Below are 21,373 nucleotides of genomic sequence, written 5' to 3' on the forward strand. Positions count from 1 at the left end.
TTGGTTCTAAGACTAACTTAACTTCATTTCCAGATTCTTCAAGATAATCCTTGGTTCTCAAACATAAACATTGCATGGTAATGTTGCATCACTCTTTTGGTCATGATTATCAATCATCTTTAATCAACTTGTTTATATTGTACATAGTCCATTAGTCTTCATTATTCTTTAATTCTGCTTGGTAGTTTAGTTGGATTGTTTTAGCAAAGTAAAGAGTTTGTTGATTGAAATATGTTTGACTTTGAGTTGACTTATTTTTGTTAATAAATTCTTGTATTTTAATAAATTGTGTGAATTTATTCCATATATGTGCAGAGTTTATGCTGTTCAATAATGTCAGAGCTCGTCTCACACCTTTCTATTTTGTCCTAATACCATCGCCTTACTGGGCTGGTATTCACAGGACAACCCTTAACAGACCCAAATATTATTTGATAAAATATTAAAGTATTAATATTAAATAATATTCTCAGATTCATATTTACAACAATGCTCCCGGACCATCTTAGAGCCTCCACCTGCAGCTCCAGCTCCTGGTGGAGTGGGGTCTTTATTCTCAGCTGTGGTTCTTTGCTTCAGGAAGACGTTGAAACGAAGGAGCTGCTCAGGATGAAATCTTCTGCCTCTGTGGGTGATCACTCCTACTCACAAGGAAAATGTTGGCAGCTCGGAACAAACCTCCTTCCTACTCATGTTTACTTTGGAAGTCGTTTGGAATAAAAATAATCCAAATATGTAGCAGAAGATCTCTGCAGCCTCCATCACTGAACCGTTTCAGGACTCCTCTGGGCCAGTGTTTCCAATGCTTCACTCCCAGGACTAACTGGGATCCTCTGGGTACCTCCGTCTTACAGGTGTGGGACGCTGCAGGTCCTGTGAGGGTTTTAGGAACAGATCTTGGACCGGTTTTATTTGTCGACACTCTGATCATCTTGAGATCCTCGACGTCAGAGGATCTGAAGGTTCTGTAAGCTCCTCTTTATTGGTTTTCCTGGAATCGCACCTTCTACCTGCTGCGTGCTGAATCAATTGTGTTAACAGATGAAGATCTGGATCTGAATCGGTTCTGTCCATCACAGCTGATTGGGTCTGCTTCTCTTTCCATCTCCGTACCTCCAACCAGGAAATGAAGTGTTAGTTCTTCAAACAGCACCAGTGAGAGCAGAACAGTGTTTCCATGCTCCGATCCTTGAACTGGGATCTGGATCTCTTCTCTCTCTGACAGACTGTTTATCTTCAGCGGCGCTGCCTCGTGTTCTCCTGTTTATTTCTACTGAGCCAGAACTTGCTGTGGGAAAACGGCTCAGTCCTGAATCTCAGCGTCTCCTCTGGACTCCGTAAACACGGACTCGGATGAGTTTAAATTGTGCTGTCTGATCCTGTTGACACCTGGATCTGCCAGAAGGGAACCTAGATTGACCAACAGCTTCATGAAGAGACTTTATTATTTTCATCCGAACCAACGGAGCAAAGGAAGAACAAACACAAAGACAACATGGAACGCTGTTCATCCAGATTCTCACCTGGAATTATGATGCTCATTTAGGGTTAGAGGTTTGATGGTGACGGTTTCATCAGCTGGACCAGAACCAGCACTGTTAAATTCTTATTACTGATAACTATTAGAGTTCAGGAAAATCTGAGATTTTTTCAGGTTAGAACCTGATTAGAACCAGGTCCAAAAACACTCACTAAAAAGTGCAGATATTAGAGTGTTCCTTCTTTTCTGCTCTGATGCTGCAGACCTCTGAGGAACCTGGGAAGATGATGATGAAGGGCTTCGTCTCTATCTGCTGTCACTTCCTGTTTAATTGAAATTAACTCTATGGGCGGTGTCTCTGTGTGTTCCACGTTTCTTTGTGTCTCTGTGGCCCCTAACTCTGTCCTCCTGGCTCTAAAACCACAGCTCGTCCCCTCCGCTGCTGCGGGTGCTCGCCCGCTCTCGGCCCTGCAGCCGCAGCATCTCCAGGACGCTGCGGGCGTAGGCATCTCTCAGGTTGACTCCTCCCACCGCTCCCACGGGGCCTTCCTCCCCCATGGAGCCTCGGGCCAGCCTCTTCAGCATCTCTCCGTGCCGCAGCGCCGCCTCCTTCATCTTCAGGGTGAAGTAGCAGGCAGAGAAGCGGTCGTTGATGATGGCAATGGGCAGGGCCAGGATCAGGATTCCAGACAGGATGCAGAGGAAGGCCAGGACTTTCCCCACTGTTGTGTCTGGCCGAATGTCCCCGTAGCCTACTGTGGTCATGGAGGTGGTGGCCCACCACCAGGCGGCTGGAACGCTAGTGAAGGTGGTGGCCTGAAGGTTGTGCTCCAGAGCAAAGACCACCGTGGCAAAGATGGAGATGCCAACACCAAGGAAGAGGAGCAGCAGGCCAACTTCTTCATAGCATTGAGCAATGGTCATTCCCAGAGACTTTAGACCTGAACGGATGAGAAGAAAAACACCAGGAATGTTCTCAGTTAATAATCCAGAACTATGTTGGAACTAAGCTTTGGACATTTGAAATAAGAGAAACTAAATATGTCAGACAAAAAGGTTTTATTTGATGATAAAGATAAAACAGAAAGATGAACCTGGGGAAGAACCGATAAACCTCTGATCCAAACGAACCAAAAGGCTCTTTGGGAATCTTTCCATATTGGAATTATTGATAGATTCAGCTACAGAAATGGGAACCAAGGATTCCGTTTCAAATGGGTTTTTTGCTAAGACCAAAACTGTGGTTTCTGCCTTGAGTCCCTTGAACTTTATTGTGTCCAGGTCCTAAAGGTCAGACTAAAGTGGACTAACAGGCATGAAAACATGTCCCAGGAAATAATCAGGACTTGACTGAAAATGAGTGAAAAACTAGCCAAAGTCCAAAGAAGAAAACCTTCAGAAAACCTGGGAAACTTGAAGAACTGTTCATCCTCAGGAATATGGACAGGAATATGCGTTTAGAGTAAAGAATCTGCTCTGGTTGGTCAGGACTGAACTGAGTGAAAAGCAGCCTAAGACCAAACAAATCTTTAGAAAGACCTTCAGAAACTTTGGAGAACTGTCGATCCAGATGAACGTCTGGATCCAGGGAGGAAACATAAAAAGTGAGGGCTTGGATAAGGAGTTTTATAGTATGATAAATGGGTCTTTCTTCCTCATGCAGAATAATGTTTATGGTTTTGTTCTCTTGAAATGTTTAAAGAGACACCACCATCTCTGGGGAGTGATTGGAAGGAATAAAGAGAAGCACAGCATCTAACAGCTGGAACTATAACACAGTGGTGGGTGTAAACAGCTCACTCTGTCCTCTTATTGGCTGAACCTGACAACTGTACGAACACATGACCTCATGCCTCAGAATGACTTCATCTTCTTTGACCTCTGGGAGGACACAGAAAGTGATTTTCAGGTTGGAGGTTGCTGTAGAACTTTGGTACGGCTGCAGAAGGTGGCATCTGCCTCTTTCTGCTCTCAGGCTGCTACTCTGTCAACTAATGACTGTAAACGGGATGCTCCTGCGTTCCTGGAGTTGTAGTTAGAGCAGCTCTGACTCCAGCTGGATCCCGATGTTCTTTCATTATTTTAAATTCCTGCTCTACGTTTCCCTCTTCTCTCCTCCAGCCTGTCCTCCTTCATTATTCATGAATCCAGGGATCATGGTGCTTCCTAAAACCACTCAGATCAAAGCTCTCACTCGTCTGCTTGTGGTGCACCAGCAGCAGTTTTATGTGCATATGTAATCTCACTCTCTCTGCATCTTGCTGCCAAAATGTAGAATCAATATTTTCTTTGTGTCTGAAGACAGAAATGCTGCCGGCTGTTCTCTCAGCTGCTCTTCTTCTTTTGTCCTTGGATGTTCACACATCAGGAGCGTCAAATCCGCTGACGGGAATAAAAAGCTCCGAAAGCTGTAATGTGTGACTCTCACGCCTCGTCGCATTAAGATGTAGGCCTTCTTTGTTCTTGGAGCAGATTGTTGAACAAACTCATTCTCCATAAATGAGCACAGTGGCCTAAAAACCTGACCCAATTAACCGGTTTTGTCAGGAGGAATTAGCTAAAATTTCAGCAATCCATCGTGAGAACCTTGTGGAAGCATACCCTTTTGATCCAAATCAATTCTGCCAAGTACTGAAGAGATTAAAAGTTCTGAATATGAGGAAAGTTGATCAATATTCTCTCATTTAGCAAATAGTAATATTTTAATCAATTAAACTGACCTGAAATAAGACATTTAAAAAAAGGTTCTGCAAAGTATGTATGTGTCATAAAGTGGGTTTTTGATGGACCAAAATGCAGGGAAGAACTCCAGTAGCTCGGAGTTTTAAAGTAAGATGAGTCTTTATTTTCCATGGCAGGACACAGACAGGGTAGCCAACACATGGGATCGGACATACACATAACATAAGGAACCAGTGGGGAATAACGGAAACAAATGGGCTTAAATACAAAACTGAACAGCAGGGGAACCAATGACAAACGTGACCAGACAATCAGGGGGAAACAGAACAGGTGTGGGCTTGGGGTGCAAGGAGACAGAAAACAAAGGACTAGACCAGGTAATTTAACAAAAACACAAGCAGGTATGACAGTATGTAAATATCTGTCTCTAGCTGTACATGCTGCAGATCGATGCTGTTAATCCTTAAAAGTGACCAATCAGAGAAGATTTTTGAAACTGGTCCCGTCTCCAAAGCTATGAAGGTTTCCTTGATCATTAAGTAAAGAATCGCAAACTTGTTCTTTAAAAAGTGACTGAACCTTTTCTAGCTTCAGTGTCTGATTTTCTTTCTTTGGAACTGGAAGCAGAACCAGAACCAACTGTAGGTTGAGGGGTCAGAAAGCAGAAACAGATGAAAACAGCAGCACTTGACCAGGTGTATTTTCTATTAAAGTCATTTATAACTTATGTGTCTCTGATGAAACCTGGATGAGGGTTTACCTGTGGAGTGTCGGCCCAGCTTCAGCATGCGCAGGGTTCTGAGGAGGCGGAGAACCTGGACCACCCGGCCCATGTTCTCCAGCTCTGTGGATCCGCCGTGGAGACTTTCCACTGCCAGCGTCACATAGAACGGCAGGATGGCCAGCAGGTCAATCACGTTCGGGATGCGCCGACTGAACCAGCACTTATCTCTGACGCACACAAAGCGTAGGACCAGTTCACCCGTAAACCACATGACGCACGCATACTCCACAGCATCAAGCAGCCGCGGCCCACTGACACCAAGCCAGCTCACTCCAAAGTCCTCCTCCAAGTCCAGAGAGATGAGCACCATGTTGATGACTGACAGCACTACAAAGAAGATCGAGAGTGAGCCAAAGGTCCGAGCTGCATGGGATGATTCTGGTTTCTCCAGAAGGTTCCAAAGACGCCGGCGAAGGCCTGGACATACTGCGCCAACAAAGTCCTCCTCATCATCATCGGTGTCAAACTCTCGGCGGACGTCCAGGGACTCCTTCTGCTCCTTTCGGCGGTAGTAACGCTCCCGGCAGCAGGAGTTGATACGGAGCTCATCAATGCCCCAGTACTCAATCTCCTGAAGGAAGGAGATCTCACACAGCTCCTCCATGACGTGAAGGTGACCTGTCTGGTAGAAGTTCATCACATACCTGTGGACAACATAAAGAGATCAGTTTGAACAAAGTCTTTAGAATCTCTGATATCTAAACGGGTCAGAATGGTGCAGACAAGAACTCAGTGAGGAGCTGAATACCAAACAGGAAACCAGACACAGAACATCAGCCCACAGACACGGTCAGGCACAGTGATGGAGGGCTGGGGATTTGGGCTTGTTCTGCAGTCATGGAGTGGAGCACGAACTCCTCAGTAAACCCAAATATTCTAGAGTCCAATGTGAATCCATTTGTTGCCATCTGAAGCTTGGTCCAAACGGGATCATCAGCAGAACAACGATCCCAAACACAGCAGCAGATCTGCAACAGGATGGCTAAAAAGAACAAAATCAAGGTGCTGCAGTGGCCTAGTCAAAGTCCAAACCTCGATCTAATTGAAATGTTGATGATGTGGTTCCTAGCAGGAAAATGAAGGAAAATGGGATCCACTCCTTTCATGAACTCTGACTGCAACCATCAGGGGATACAAAGAGGTTGAACATGACAGGGGTTCTCAGAAACACAAGCAGCTGGAAATATTCAAGCCTTTCCTCATGTTTCTGTCACTGAGCTCCTCCAGCTGCTGATTATCTTACAGCTTTTCTTCCTGCCTCCAGGCTGAGAGGCTGCAGACAGTGGAAGCTGATTTACAGCAGAAAGAGTTAAACATGACCTGATCAACCTGGAACTGATCCAATACTGAATAGACCACATGTTTGGGTTCACCATGAAATGTTCACTTATCTTCAGTGCAAATAAAAACTAAAGACACAGCTTCCATCATCCCTCAGACTGATCTCCTGTGTTCCTGCATCTCCACAGGGTGATAATATCTGAAGGTGGTTTCAAATGAAATCTTTGTTAATGTTGCAGACCTCTTGATCTCATGAAGGAGTCCTTCAATGATCTTTGGTTGGATTCCTGTTTTTTTTTTTTTTTGTGTTTCTGAGAAGATGGGTAATTCTGTGTTTTACTAAAGGAATGAAGGAAGTATGAAGATGATTATTTCCTAATTTAAAACTTTAAAGCTTTTACTTTTGACTTGAAACACCTACTCAAAGGTTTGGGAGTTTCTGTCGAAGAAGAACTCGTTTTTGAGGAAGTCAGCATCATCGCAGAGATCCAGCACAGAGTCTCGGCTGCAGCAAGCCAGCTTCCCTAATCTGGTCTCTGGGTGGGGCGCCAGCAGCTCTTGGGACATAACGTACCGACTCCCCCCGACGTTGATGACAAAATCATGGAGCGGGTCTCTGACGCATGAGGCCGGCATCTCACTGAAGAAAACACTGGAGTCCAGAGATACCAGCGAGGCGCTGTCAGCGTAGACCTCCAGCCCTGCCATGGAGGTGGTGGGGAGGCCCATGATGGAGGAGAGAGGAGCTGGAGGAGAAGAAACAGAAAACATCTGGTACAGGTCCTTCTCAAAATATTAGCATATTGTGATAAAGTTTATTATTTTCCATAATGTAATGATGAAAATGTAACATTCATATATTTTAGATTCATTGCACACTAACTGAAATATTTCAGGTCTTTTATTGTCTTAATACGGATGATTTTGGCATACAGCTCATGAAAACCCAAAATTCCTATCTCACAAAATTAGCAACCCCGGTGAGAACCCCAGTGAGAACTCCAGTGAGAACCCCGGTGAGAACTCCAGTGAGAACCCCGTTGAGAACTCCAGTGAGAACTCCGGTGAGAACCCCAGTGAGAACTCCAGTGAGAACCCCAGTGAGAACTCCAGTGAGAACCCCAGTGAGAACCTAAATGAGAACTCCAGTGAGAACCCCGGTGAGAACCCCGGTGAGAACTCCGGTGAGAACCCCAGTGAGAACTCCAGTGAGAACCCCAGTGAGAACCCCAGGGAGAACCCCGGTGAGAACTCCGGTGAGAACCCCAGTGAGAACTCCAGTGAGAACTCCAGTGAGAACCTAAATGAGAACTCCAGTGAGAACCCCAGTGAGAACCCCAGTGAGAACTCCAGTGAGAACCCCAGTGAGAACCTAAATGAGAACTCCAGTGAGAACTCCAGTGAGAACCCCAGTGAGAACTCCAGTGAGAACCCCAGTGAGAACCCCAGTGAGAACCTAAATGAGAACTCCAGTGAGAACCCCGGTGAGAACTCCGGTGAGAACCCCAGTGAGAACTCCAGTGAGAACCCCGGTGAGAACCCCAGTGAGAACCCCGGTGAGAACTCCGGTGAGAACCCCAGTGAGAACTCCAGTGAGAACCCCAGTGAGAACCCCAGTGAGAACCTAAATGAGAACTCCAGTGAGAACTCCAGTGAGAACCCTGGTGAGAACTCCAGTGAGAACCCCAGTGAGAACCTAAATGAGAACTCCAGTGAGAACTCCAGTGAGAACCCTGGTGAGAACTCCAGTGAGAACCCCGGTGAGAACCCTGGTGAGAACCCCAGTGAGAACCCCAGTGAGAACTCCAGTGAGAACTCCAGTGAGAACCCCAGTGAGAACTCCAGTGAGAACCCCAGTGAGAACTCCAGTGAGAACCCCCGTGAGAACCTCGGTGAGAACTCCGGTGAGGAGCTGTTTCTGGTTGGGTGATGTATAATAAAACATCATCTGCATAAAGCAAAACTTTATTAGTAGTTTAATGTGTTATAAATAGTTGGATCTTTCTGCAAAGGGCTCTGTGGCCAGAGAGAGTGGGCATCTCTGTGTGAATCAAAATCTGGTTGGTAACAATATGAGCATGAAGATGGACATAAAACCATTTAACTATTAAAATCACATTTTCACCCCATTTAAATCTTCTCAAACGTTTGCATCAGGTCATTCAGTCTGGTCCAATGCCTTTTCAGCATCGAGGTCAACCAGTTTGCCAGTAGAATAAATAATGAGAAGTAATTGTGTAAGATTGAAAGATGAATTTTTCTGGGTTATAAATCCGGTCTAATCGGGTGTACTAGACAGGGTTTAATCCGTTGGGCAGTATGTTGGAGAATATTTTCCCATCTGGACTTAGTAAAGGCATCTTGCAACTGTAATAGCCTCTGTAAGGGTAGGAAGGATAAGGCCTGTCAGCTGGAGGCTGAGTAAATGTTTAATGCAGGTATGGACCATGTGGCCCTGGGGCTTTATTGCTTCTATTTCTTCTATTGTTATTTCTAAGTCCAGCTGCACCAGTTATCCAGGAACCGTTTCTTGGAGTCATAGTCTATATTCTGCATAGCATAAACACTTTGATAAAACATTAAAAATGGATCATTATTACCTTTAGGATTAGTTAAAACGTGGCCTCTGTTATTTCTAATGTTACTGTCTAATGTCTCCTGTTGTCTGAGTCGTCTATGTCGTTTATGACCGAGCTCAAAGTATTTCTGCTTGGTGTTCAGAAATGCTTTACTGGTTTTTGCTAAGAGTAAATTATTATATTCATACTTTAAAGACATGTTTTTTTATTTACAACATAGTGAAAGGTGTTTGGGTATTTAGTAGCACATCCTACTTTAGCAGGTATAGTTTCTGAATTATCATTAATATTAAAATACAGAAAATGTTTGCTTCCCTTCTTATCTGGGAGTAAAGGGTTCGGTCTCCATACCTGCAGTGGTCTGCATGCATTGTGAGTGTTGAAGGTGCATGGGATAGGGCAGTGATCTGAAACGACAATCCAAAAGAAGGTGGTCAGTTCTGCTATACGAGTTATATCTTGATGAAAACAAGAAGTAATCTCTGCCAGTAGTGTTCACAATTCTGGGATAAACTGGAATAATCACTGATGTTGAGAGAAAGACAGAGTAGTTTCTGAGCTGCTTGGATGAAGAGGATTTATCAAGGTTAGGCTCCAGTTAAATAAGATTTGTTTGGGACATTTGTGGTAAAAGTTTCATCACTTCTTTAAAGAGAAACCGGCTCTCCACATTAGTGGCAGAAATATTCAATATAGTGAGAGGTATCCGTCCAGCCCAGTCAGCAATCCTTCTCTTATGCACAAATGAAACAACTACTTTCTTTACTGTAGCTGTAGCTCTGGCTTTGGCAGGGAAGAATGAATAAAATAAGCTCAATCCACCTATATCTCAAACTTGTATGAAATGTTTCTTTCAAATGAGTTTCCTGCAAAATCTGATGTCAATGTTTTAAGGACTTTTCCTGTTTTCCCACATTCCAGCTAACAAAGGTCATATTTGTACCATTTTGTAAGTGTACGTTATTCTGAACAGGCATGTCAAAGGAAAGTAAGGAATGTTATCAGGATGTAAAACAACAACCCAGCATCTCATTCCTCCAGACTCCTCCAATAAGTATTGAAAAGGACAGATTTTCATGAATAAACTTCAGTTCCGCCGCTTCAACGAACAAACAGGCAGCAGCGTGAACAAGCTGCAGACAGCAACTGTACAAAGGAAAGAAGTAAAGTAGAATACAGGTCCTTCTCAAAATATTAGCATATTGTGATAAAGTTCATTATTTTCCATAATGTCATGATGAAAATTTAACATTCATATATTTTAGATTCATTGCACACTAACTGAAATATTTCAGGTCTTTTATTGTCTTAATACGGATGATTTTGGCATACAGCTCATGAAAACCCAAAATTCCTATCTCACAAAATTAGCATATTTCATCCGACCAATAAAAGAAAAGTGTTTTTAATACAAAAAACGTCAACCTTCAAATAATCATGTACAGTTATGCACTCAATACTTGGTCAGGAATCCTTTTGCAGAAATGACTGCTTCAATGCGGCGTGGCATGGAGGCAATCAGCCTGTGGCACTGCTGAGGTCTTATGGAGGCCCAGGATGCTTCGATAGCGGCCTTTAGCTCATCCAGAGTGTTGGGTCTTGAGTCTCTCAACGTTCTCTTCACAATATCCCACAGATTCTCTATGGGGTTCAGGTCAGGAGAGTTGGCAGGCCAATTGAGCACAGTGATACCATGGTCAGTAAACCATTTACCAGTGGTTTTGGCACTGTGAGCAGGTGCCAGGTCGTGCTGAAAAATGAAATCTTCATCTCCATAAAGCTTTTCAGCAGATGGAAGCATGAAGTGCTCCAAAATCTCCTGATAGCTAGCTGCATTGACCCTGCCCTTGATAAAACACAGTGGACCAACACCAGCAGCTGACACGGCACCCCAGACCATCACTGACTGTGGGTACTTGACACTGGACTTCTGGCATGTTGGCATTTCCTTCTCCCCAGTCTTCCTCCAGACTCTGGCACCTTGATTTCCGAATGACATGCAGAATTTGCTTTCATCCGAAAAAAGTACTTTGGACCACTGAGCAACAGTCCAGTGCTGCTTCTCTGTAGCCCAGGTCAGGCGCTTCTGCTGCTGTTCCTGGTTCAAAAGTGGCTCGACCTGGAGAATGCGGCACCTGTAGCCCATTTCCTGCCCACGCCTGTGCACGGTGGCTCTGGATGTTTCTACTCCAGACTCAGTCCACTGCTTCCGCAGGTCCCCCAAGGTCTGGAATCGGCCCTTCTCCACAATCTTCCTCAGGGTCCGGTCACCTCTTCTCGTTGTGCAGCGTTTTCTGCCACACTTTTTCCTTCCCACAGACTTCCCACTGAGGTGCCTTGATACAGCACTCTGGGAACAGCCTATTCGTTCAGAAATGTCTTTCTGTGTCTTACCCTCTTGCTTGAGGGTGTCAATAGTGGCCTTCTGGACAGCAGTCAGGTCGGCAGTCTTACCCATGATTGGGGTTTTGAGTGATGAACCAGGCTGGGAGTTTTAAAGGCCTCAGGAATCTTTTGCAGGTGTTTAGAGTTAACTCGTTGATTCAGATGATTAGGTTCATAGCTCGTTTAGAGACCCTTTTAATGATATGCTCATTTTGTGAGATAGGAATTTTGGGTTTTCATGAGCTGTATGCCAAAATCATCCGTATTAAGACAATAAAAGACCTGAAATATTTCAGTTAGTGTGCAATGAATCTAAAATATATGAATGTTAAATTTTCATCATGACATTATGGAAAATAATGAACTTTACCACAATATGCTAATATTTTGAGAAGGACCTGTATGTTCCCTGTACTGCTGCTGACCTCCTTTAACAACCCTAACCTTCTGACTGACACCCGTCAGTAGAAATAGACGCTCACTGTTTGTATTCAAGCACAACACTAGTAGGAAAACAGGCTGAGAGACTGTAATAAATCCTTGTTGTTGATCCAGTTTATGCTGCGTTCTGCATAGTTAAGGGTCTCTTTTGGGTCACTTTCTTCTCACTGCCGTATGTCACTAGTAATTTCCCAGGATATATTGGTCCATTTCTGGCACCAGGTATCCCATACAGTAACTATCTCACCATCGCAAACGCAGCTCTACACTTAGCTAGGGAAGGAGGGAAGTCTGGGAAGATTTTGGACCCTTATACCTCAGATCTCTGCAGCTTCCCGCAGTATTTCTTCACACACGGCAGACATGTTATCTCAAGAGGTCAGAGAGGGTCACATAGTTTAGGACTCTGGCGATTCACTCTGTGCGCTCGGTCAATAAGTGAATCCTCCTCGAGAGACGGTGAATATCCAGGATGTTCCTTCATTTTATTGAGCTCAGCCCTTTAAAACGCCAGTTTTATTGAGAAAGTGGATGCGACCCTAACCTGGTAACGTTTTAACAGCTGGACCAAAACTTTACTATATTTCATTAATATATTTTCAAACAGCTTTAAATATTAAACAGGAATATAATGTTTACAGAAAAAACATTAAAGGAACATGTTGCATCTAATTAGGAAAGAGAGCCTGCTGGACGTCCCTCCTGATATGGGATGGGTAATGTGTCGGGAAAAACGGGATGCTACATCTGTCATATCCACGGTGGTTGTGTGAAGGCTGGGTGCAGGCTGTGTTTTTTTCTCCTACGCAGGGTTGTGACTGGCAGGTGCTGCTACACAGGTGTCACTCATCAGTGAGCTATCAACCGGGGCTCTTAAGGAGTGGAAACCCAGAGGGAGGTATCAGCATGGCGTGGTAAACAGCTAGACCTCTGCTGCTCTGCAGTCTTGCTCCTAAGCGATCTCCTGAACATCTTGTTTTTTCTCCTCTGCCTACAGATCTGGTTTTGCCAGAAGCCACCGTGGATATTTTTCTGTCTCCTGTCTCCACCTGTGTCATGTTCAGAGGATTGAGGAAACTAAAGCCTCGACGCCTCTGCCTCCAACTCTGAACCCAGGTTCCTAGGCGACCCCTTCATCAAGCCTCTGAGGATCATCCACCTGCCTGTCCACCCTCCCATGGCTTTTCCCAATCACAGTGGAGAATACCGGAAAAGAGAAACACAGAATCATAGAAGCGAGGAAAGAATTCAGCCTCAGCCAACGTGGGTAAAGACTGATCCCTCCCCAGCCTCATGACAAACTCTTCTTCAGTAAGTCAAACCCTGAGAGAGATTCTGATTATTTCTCCGTTCGCATTCTGGATTTCTCTAAGCCTCTCCTCCTTCCTCAGTATGATCCCAATTCTGCCTGCTGATCCACTCCTGGTTCCTGTCCGATCTAGACCAGTAAAACTTAATAAACTGTCTTGGTCCTCATGGTTGTGTAAACTCAGATTCTGAGAAAAACTCACAATGACAGCATCATTTGATGAAAATGAAATCTATCAACCCACAGAAGGCTTCATCTGAAGAGAAATTTAATCTGAACTGATCCAGCAGGCTGGTCCAATCTGCTGAAATGTCATCCCAGCAACTCAACATGGTCCCCAGCAGTTTGGTTGGTGCCCAGATGTTTGTATCCATGCCTGACAACATCAGAGCATGCTCCTCATGAGATGATGGATGGTGTCCTGGAGTATCTCCTCCCAGATCCTCACCAGGTGGTGTCATATGTACCTAAACATGATGTCCCAAAGATGTTCTACAGGTCTGTGTCCCTCCATGGAAATCAGTGTTGTAATAAGTGACATTGGACTTGTTTTTCTCTTAAGGGTCGGGTTGCGGTCTTTTGGACTTCTTTCTGAAGGTGAAGTTGCTTATTTGGGCTTGGCTTTCTTTCTGTGTGAAACCCATTGATTATCTCCAAGCTCCCTGCAGTAAAGCCAAACACGCGTGGTTGGTAGTTTGTCCTTTTCACGCTGCCGTTTCCTGGTCATCGCGCCCAGCCGAGTCGACAAACACACGAGTCCAGAGTGACGAGGCAGCGTGAGAATGAGATGCAGCAAGTGGGGAAAATATGGAAGAAACATAAAATGTGTCTTTTCTATTAAACAGATTTTAAAGAAAGTCAGTTTGCTGTCATGTGTGCAAAATGCACAAACTTTTAATCAGAGATTAAAAGTTTTTCAAACTATTTAAACAATTCAAAATTAATGTGGTGAAAGTGATGATCAGAATCTTGCTGCTGCCATAATAACTGAATATATTTACACTGTTTACAAGCGGCCTCTGTTTTACGGAGGGTTCTGGGTTGCCTGTTGGGCTTATGTTCATAGAGTAGGTTGCTTGTTTCTCTCGTGAGATTTGGCAACACTGTTGCATATGTCTATGTAGGTTGGGGTGGGCTGCTCTCCCAGGGCGACATGCTGACGATCCGTCCCTGCCTACAGGACAGAGGTAGCATGAAGTCAGTCTGCTGCTGTTCCACCTGTAAGTATCTGAGTCTAGATCTTCTTCCCTGAGAACTCAGAGCTGTGGAGCTTCAGCTGAGGAACTCATCACTGATCAAACCCTGAGTTGATCTCAGAAGGGCTTCTGTGACGTGACCGTTAGGATGAGCCACTGATAGTTTTAGCTCTGGAACAACCTTCCCTAGTGGCTGAGAGCACAGCTTCGGTTACATGATAATGACATTGTATCCAAAGGTCAGAGATACCACCTGGTCCATTTAACTGACTCACAGGAACCAAACTTGGACCAAGAACTCCAAGAAAGAAGCCAAGCTAGAAACCAGAAGGTCCATTTTCTTCTGTGAAAGCACCTAATTATTGTGGTTTCCTCTCATTCTGTTGGATCCACGTGAACACCTGTCTGCAGGTAGCAGGTTCAATGGACAAACCTTCAGTAGAGGTGCTGAAACGACCTCTGCTGCGTTATGGTGAAGGATTAGTTCTGACCTTTCTCCTCCCCCCACCAGAGACCCTTGTCCACGACCAGCTATATGGAGAAGTCCCAACACAAGGAGTTAAAGATGGAGAGGGAGGAATAGGAGCAGCTCTTCCTTTCATTCTGAAACAGGAGGAGATGTCCCATGTTGGAGCTCCCTTCACTGCTGCTTCATCACTCATTGATAGGATCATCACAGCCCAACAGACGACATCATGGTACCCAGTATAGTTCACAGTGGATGGAGGTCCACTTTCAGCAACCAGTCAGATGTTCCACCATATCCTCTCCAATGTTTAATGCTTAAAGAAAGTTCTGGGTCTCTGGCTGCAACCCAGCATCAGCCTTCACCCACCTGATGCTGCACACTGCTGATCAGATGGCTGAAAAAAGGCTCCTAAGATTTTTCCAGACCAATTCAGCTATTTGGAAATATTTCATGAAAAACAGGTACTGTTGTGGAAATGAAAGGAGCGCCACCTATCACTCTTAGCAGGTAATGCTGGTTCAAACCCCCAACTGAGTGCAGACGGCCCGACTCATGAAGCAGCAGAACAAAAGCTCCAGGTTAAATCCAGACATTAGGTCTTCATCAGATTCTTCAGTACCAGAGACTGTGCCATTATCAATGGGTTTTATGAATGAATTATTATAGTTTTATTCTTTTAAATTAAAACATGAACCCAAAGCTTCTGTGTTCTCTGCAGGTTCTCCAGTTTCTTCCAGTCTGGGACACAGAGGAGGACGAGAAGAAGCCGGAGCTCCTCTTCATATGCCTGCTGGGTTTAATGTGAAGAAATGAACCTGGAATTTACACGTCACACCTGTGTCTCTCCTCGCGCTTCATCTCCTCCATGTTCACACAGAGATCAGAGGCCTCAGCAGGGGAGATGTTTCTACAAAATGATTTGGGTTCCTCTACATAAACACTTCCTGTTCCACTTAATCACATCTGAACATTTCTTGTCTCTTCTCCATGTGAATTTCCTGCAGGAATCAGTGTGAGCTCCTCCTGCTCGTATTATTCAGTTTTGTCGGAGCTCTTTTCACAACATCCTCACGTAACCTCCTCTGAGACCCGGCAGCAGCAGCATTAGCGAATCAAATAGAAGGACAGAAACACAAAGACGAGAGCAGAACCGAGCTGCCGCCGGCGCTGTCCTACTTCTAGAAACTCTGCCTGCTGTAATATTTCAGCTGTTCCTAATTAATGAATGGGATGCTATTCCTGTGATCATTCATCCCTTTTCTAGGTGCTGCTGTCTGAGGTTCTCAGAAGCTTCTGCATGCAGAATTTTACATGATGTTCTTTGAGGTTCTGATCAGTTCTAGCAGACCCAGGTGTGCCTTCTTCAGCTGTGTGATCCTATCACTGGAAACCCACTCTGTCATGGCTCAAAGTCCAAAGGAGGATTGTAGGTGTCTGGTTCTGAACAAACACAGAACCCAAAGATCAAACCTGGAATCTGACAAACTGGGATCTAAACAGAACCAGAATCAAACTGAAAGCATGGTTGAAAACCTTCTTCAGGTCCACAGAACCCATCTGGACTGGATCATGACCTCCTCCCAGGAGTGAGGATCTGATCCTCAGCTCCACAGAAGAAACACTGGTAGACACCAGCAGGGATGGGACCTGAAGAAGGAAGCCTTTGGGTTCTGGAGCAGCTGACAGTAACATGTGACACCATTCCTCCCATCCCATCAGCACATACCTGTAGATACATGGAGCTTTCTTCAGCAGCAGGTACCACACCTCTACGGCAGTGATAGGAACATCATGATGATGGAGAAAATGTGACTTTATCACACCTGCGTTCAACAATCATATCTCTGTTTCCCTGCTGTTGGGTATTAGAAGCTTTGATGTGGATCTGGTTCAGAACATCTAGCGATGTGTTTGTTGGTCGAAGATTCCTGTGATGGTCTTAGTCTTTATCAGAACCAGGTTCACAGGAGCTCTGAAGAAGACCTGAGTCCCGGACCTGCAGCAGCACCGAGGAGTTACAGTTATAAGCTACGTTTTTTGACAGGAACCTCGTGGATCTTCAGCTTCTGGACCAAGCTGTGAAACAGCAGGTCTCCTTCCCTGCTGGTTCCTGCTAATATTAACCTCTAAAAGCAGCTTCAAAACCTTCCCAACTGATCTTCTGACGTCTATGTTCTTTTTTATGATTAAATTCTAACAAAAGCAATTTTTGATGATGAATATTAGATCTAACAGCCTGGAGGATTCCCTTCCAAGCGTCCTCTCACAGAGACATGAAGATAAAAACAGATTCTCCTAAGTCTGACCTGCTTTCAGTGAAGACATGGTTGCTCGTCGATCACGAAGATCCTTTCCTGCTGAGAAGTTTCACATCATCACATGTTAGAAAATTATCTGAGAAACAAAGCGAACTGCAGCAGAAATGAAAAAGGTCTGAAGCTCTGAAGATCCTGAAACTGCTGTAGATCCAGGAGCTTCTCCTCTCTGCTAAGGTTGGCGCTGCAGTTTGAAGTGGAGGTGGGAGGTATGAGAAGTAAACAGTGACACGAGGAGGAGGAGGAGGAGGAGGAGCATCCTAACAGAAGATGATTTTCAGCAGTAAAATTAGTCCTCTGTAAATTCAGTCTGATGTTTTTTCTTTGATTTTTAACTCTTATTGTTTTCGTTTTATTTTTAGATCTTCTGAGCTCCTGTAGTCTTCAGCTGTCTCTGTCCAACTGGACTCCTGTCCTGTTCTGAAACGGATCAGCTGATGACCAGTGGATGCTAACTGGGAACCTGTCAGAGGAGTTCAGAGACCATTGCATCAAAAGCTCAGATTTTTCTGAATAAACTGATCCAAAACCCACTTCTGATCCACAGAACACAGCAGAACCAATCAAACCCAAAACTAAGACCTGAAGACATGGCTAATGTCCCAACGGTCCAGTCCACTTCACTGAATAATTGAAATAGGCCATCTGGGAGCGCCACTGAGGAATCCAACAAAAGGCAAAAACCTGCATGGAAACTTGAGCCCTGGGTAACGGGACAGTCCAGAGAGCTCATCTGTTGGGACGGGTTACTGGACCTGAAACATTGGGCTGCAGCTGGGAGGCAGTGGGAACTGAGGAAAACTGAAGGAATAGCAGGAACAAAGAATATCCTGGGATCCCAGTTACTGAATAAAAGTAAACGTGGATAGAAGAACTAAACCTAAAACACAGAAGCCAGTGAGAACATGGAACCAACATTCTCTCTAACTGCACTCTGAAGGAGAACCAATACAAGAACCCTATGGTTCTGTTCAGTTCTTCCCCTGCTGATGAAAACAATAATCATCCCTGTTGCTAGGCAACAAACTGGTTTCTGGTCCAACTTTATGGAAATGTAAGAACTGCTCCACTTTCTTAGCCCTGTATGGTGCTCCCACAGCGCCACCATGTGTCAGTTTGAAGCATGAGCAGCAGCCAGAAAGCAGTGGAGTAAAGGTGGACTGCCTTTAACTGGGTTTAATGGTTTCATCTGACTGGTTCTGTTTTTTTTATGATGCTCCTCTGCACATCAGAGGAATGAAACAACACAGACCATAATGAGCTCCAGAACCAGCTCCTCTCTGACCCACTTTGGGTCCTGACCCTCATCAGCCTCACCTGAACCCTGCTGCTGCTGAGCATCTTATTAAATTGCCTCACCTGTTTGAGGTCAGAGCAAAGTCTCAGTGACGGTCTGCAGCTTCAGTCAGAGCCATCCCAGGTCCAGCAGCTCCAGGTCCAGATGAAGCCCGATGACCCTGAGTTAAAAATAAAGTCTCCTCTGTTCTCCTAACAAGATAACATGTTCGGATTGTTCCAAAGAAGATAGTAAATCCAACATCTGACTGCAGAAGACCCAGTTTTGATCCTGTGGACAGTAAGAACCTGCTGGTGTACTCTTTGGGGTCTGAACAGTTTTCAGTCTCCACATGAAGCCTCAACCTCCATCCATCTCAAAAACCTCAGCAGAGTACAAGATTCCTGCCAGACCAGGACCCAGAAAACCTGCTGCATGCTTTAATTTTCAGCAGGTTAGGTGTGTTCACTGGTCTCTGTGAATGATTGGACAGCTGCAGCTCATCCTGACCAACACCAGGAACATGGCTCAGATGCCTGCAGTGCACAAATCCTTGAACTGGTCTTCAGTTTGGTTAAGAAATCTTGTTAATCTTCCTGGAGTTCAGATATGAGACTGGTTCACTCAGAGTTCCCATGACCAGAACTTAACAGTCTAACTCCCCGAGAACTTGAGATGATCCAGAAACTGTTGCTTTGTTTAGATCAGTAAAGAAACAGGAATGGTTCCTGTAGCTTTACATGAAAGGACAGAGATTATTTCATCATCACATGATTTGATCAGAAATGTGTTTTGATTTTGAATTTTACTGCTTCTTTGTTTACATGATGTTCTTCAGAACTTTGATATATCTGTGTTTGAATGGTTCAGTACCAAAGTCTAATTCTGTTCTGATCCAGTTTATGTGCTGAAAACAATCAGCCTGCCTCGTTCCTTGATTTATTTGTTGTTACGTTGCCACCTAGCGGTGAGCCATGAGAATAGAAACCCCGCTATGCTTTTGTAAAATTTATTGTAATGTTTGTTTACAAAGTATAAATGAAATATGAGACATCAGTTATGAAAACATGTTAGATTATACATACAGTAGAACATGTTTATAAAATAAATGAACACAGAAATGGACCAGGGCTGGGCGCAGTGTGGAGTTTCTCTCTCACCTTTTTCCACAGGGTGTGACAGGCAGGAGCAACCTCACAACTGTTGCTCATCAAGGAGCAATCAATGAGAGCTCTTAAGCTGCTGGAAACCAGGAGGAGGCATCACTTGAATCTGACTGAACTGTTCAATGGTTACGATTAATTGAAATGTATGAACCTGACTTTTGTGAAGAGCCTTGAGACGACATGTGTTGTAAATTGGTGCTATATAAATAAAACTGAATTGAATTGAATTAGAGATGCAATCAGACCAACAAGACCAGCTCAGAGAATTGCTTGTTTAAATATTAATCATTCTGATTCTTACCTTTCCCTTAAGGTTATTACACTGAAGACTCTGGCCTGGCTTTTTCATCTTCGATCCGTCCCCGGTCTGGTGGATAAATGCTTGATTGTATTTATTACTGCTGAAAATCATCTCTTGTTTCCCTGGACCAGCAAGCACAAGGAAGGTACTCAGAACCAGAGAACCACAGCTTGTGTCTGTCCACCCTCCAACTCCACTCACCTCCTGGAAGGAACTCCTCGCATCTCACGCCAACCTGTCAAACTCGGTTTCTGTGGCTTACCCATCTTTACCGGAACATTTTCATCCACCTCCAAGAAAGCATCGTCTCAATCCTCTGCAAACCCACTATTCACTTACCTCCAAAACTCCTGCTCGTCTCTTCCTGAGTATTCTGATCCGCTGTGACCCGACTCTGGCTGGATCCAGAAACAGTCCCTTCCTGATAACAAACTTGTTGAACTTTCTCCTTGTCTCTGTGGTGGTTGCCATAGAGTCTCCTGGTCCCACAAAATATGACATATTCAGCTGCAATAAATCAGATATAATAATTTGCTCTGAGATCTATGAGATTGAAGGTCATATGTGAGTTCAGTTCAAATGTGTTTGTGTTTGGGAGGAAATAAGAAAAACTGATAAGCATACAACCGAGCTTTTTGGTTATTAATATTTCTAGATTAGGGGTGCCTGGCTGTAGGACATTGAATCCTTGTCTAACATGTGAACTAGAGGCTGACATTTTTTCGGGAGTCCCACGGGTCACGAGATTCCCGCGGGACGGGAGACAGCGTCAGTAAAGATCACGTGATTGGGACGGTACAGGATAAAACATGAACTGGAGCAGACGGGATCGGGAGCTAATCAATAGGAGGGAAAATAAACTAGGATCAATTGTCTTTGGAAATGTAAAACTGAGACTTTTTTATAAACTTTAAGAAAATAAAACTTGGATCGACGCCGCCATTGTGTAGTTTTTTTCCAAGAAACCTAAACTATAATGTGAGTCAAACGAACTACATGACCCACAAGCCAACAGTGCTTCTGATCGATGTTTTCCACCTGCGTTCAGGATGGAGGGAACAAACGCAGGTGGAGAACTGGACGTAGTAAAATTGGATTAGCAACGTAAAGTCAGAAGTAAAGATTTATCTATTAAACTCATAGAGCTGACAGGAAAGTCACAAATATTACTGAACTTCAGGAGAGTTGATGTTAACACGCAGTCTGCTGCTTGTAAAACGTGTTTAGTTGTAATCAAGTTCACCAGAGATTAAAGGACACTTGTTAGACAGATTCTGGATTAAATCAGTCCTGCTTCTCTTCATTCATCAAACCAAAAGTACCATCATGTGTCAAGTTTCATCTGACCAACAAAACTGCTGCATTAAAGATTTAAGAGCCTTTGCCACAGTAGAGGGGAAAGGTACGGAAGCCCGTGAGGGGACATGGAGGTTGTTTTTGTTTTTTTGCGTCTCCACGCAATACTTTTACGTTCGGCATTTTGGAGCAACAGCACAGATGATAAACTGCTCATAAAACAAACACTGATATGTCATTGATATGATTTATTTATCATATGCAGGTTAACATGCAGTAAACAATGTGATTAAATGTTTAGGATAAGAAGAACCGTTCAAATCACGATAAAAACAAAAACACTAATGGTGTACAAAAAAAAGTACCCATCATGCAGCAGTAATAAGGAAATAAAGTGTCACAGATGTGGTTTC

General features: G+C 44.2%; 1 protein-coding gene and 1 long non-coding RNA gene across 7 annotated transcripts; one reads left to right on the forward strand and one right to left on the reverse strand.

Annotated features, from left to right (window-relative positions):
- Positions 1 to 366: 366 nt before the first annotated feature.
- On the reverse strand, positions 367 to 20,371 carry kcnv1 (potassium voltage-gated channel modifier subfamily V member 1). Of its 6 annotated transcripts, none has more exons than XM_047357831.1 (6): positions 20,004 to 20,371; positions 16,913 to 16,960; positions 9,158 to 9,213; positions 6,649 to 6,973; positions 4,923 to 5,590; positions 367 to 2,421 (listed from the first exon to the last, which is right to left on the reverse strand). In XM_047357831.1, exons 3-6 carry the CDS (start codon positions 9,195 to 9,197, stop codon positions 1,895 to 1,897), a joined length of 1,560 nt encoding a protein of 519 aa, XP_047213787.1. In that variant the 5' UTR covers positions 9,198 to 9,213; positions 16,913 to 16,960; positions 20,004 to 20,371; the 3' UTR covers positions 367 to 1,894. The 6 variants fall into 6 exon arrangements, with proteins under 6 accessions (XP_047213787.1, XP_047213779.1, XP_047213810.1 ...); XM_047357823.1 differs by having other exon boundaries at positions 16,913 to 16,963; XM_047357854.1 differs by lacking the exon at positions 9,158 to 9,213.
- Positions 12,722 to 13,798, forward strand: LOC124863477. The gene is made up of 2 exons (XR_007037139.1): positions 12,722 to 12,943; positions 13,024 to 13,798. It is a non-coding gene; the product is annotated as an uncharacterized LOC124863477 (long non-coding RNA).
- Positions 20,372 to 21,373: the final 1,002 nt, after the last annotated feature.

Source organism: Girardinichthys multiradiatus, chromosome 3 (assembly GCF_021462225.1).
Source record: "Girardinichthys multiradiatus isolate DD_20200921_A chromosome 3, DD_fGirMul_XY1, whole genome shotgun sequence".
NCBI classification, from domain to species: Eukaryota; Metazoa; Chordata; class Actinopteri; order Cyprinodontiformes; family Goodeidae; genus Girardinichthys; species Girardinichthys multiradiatus.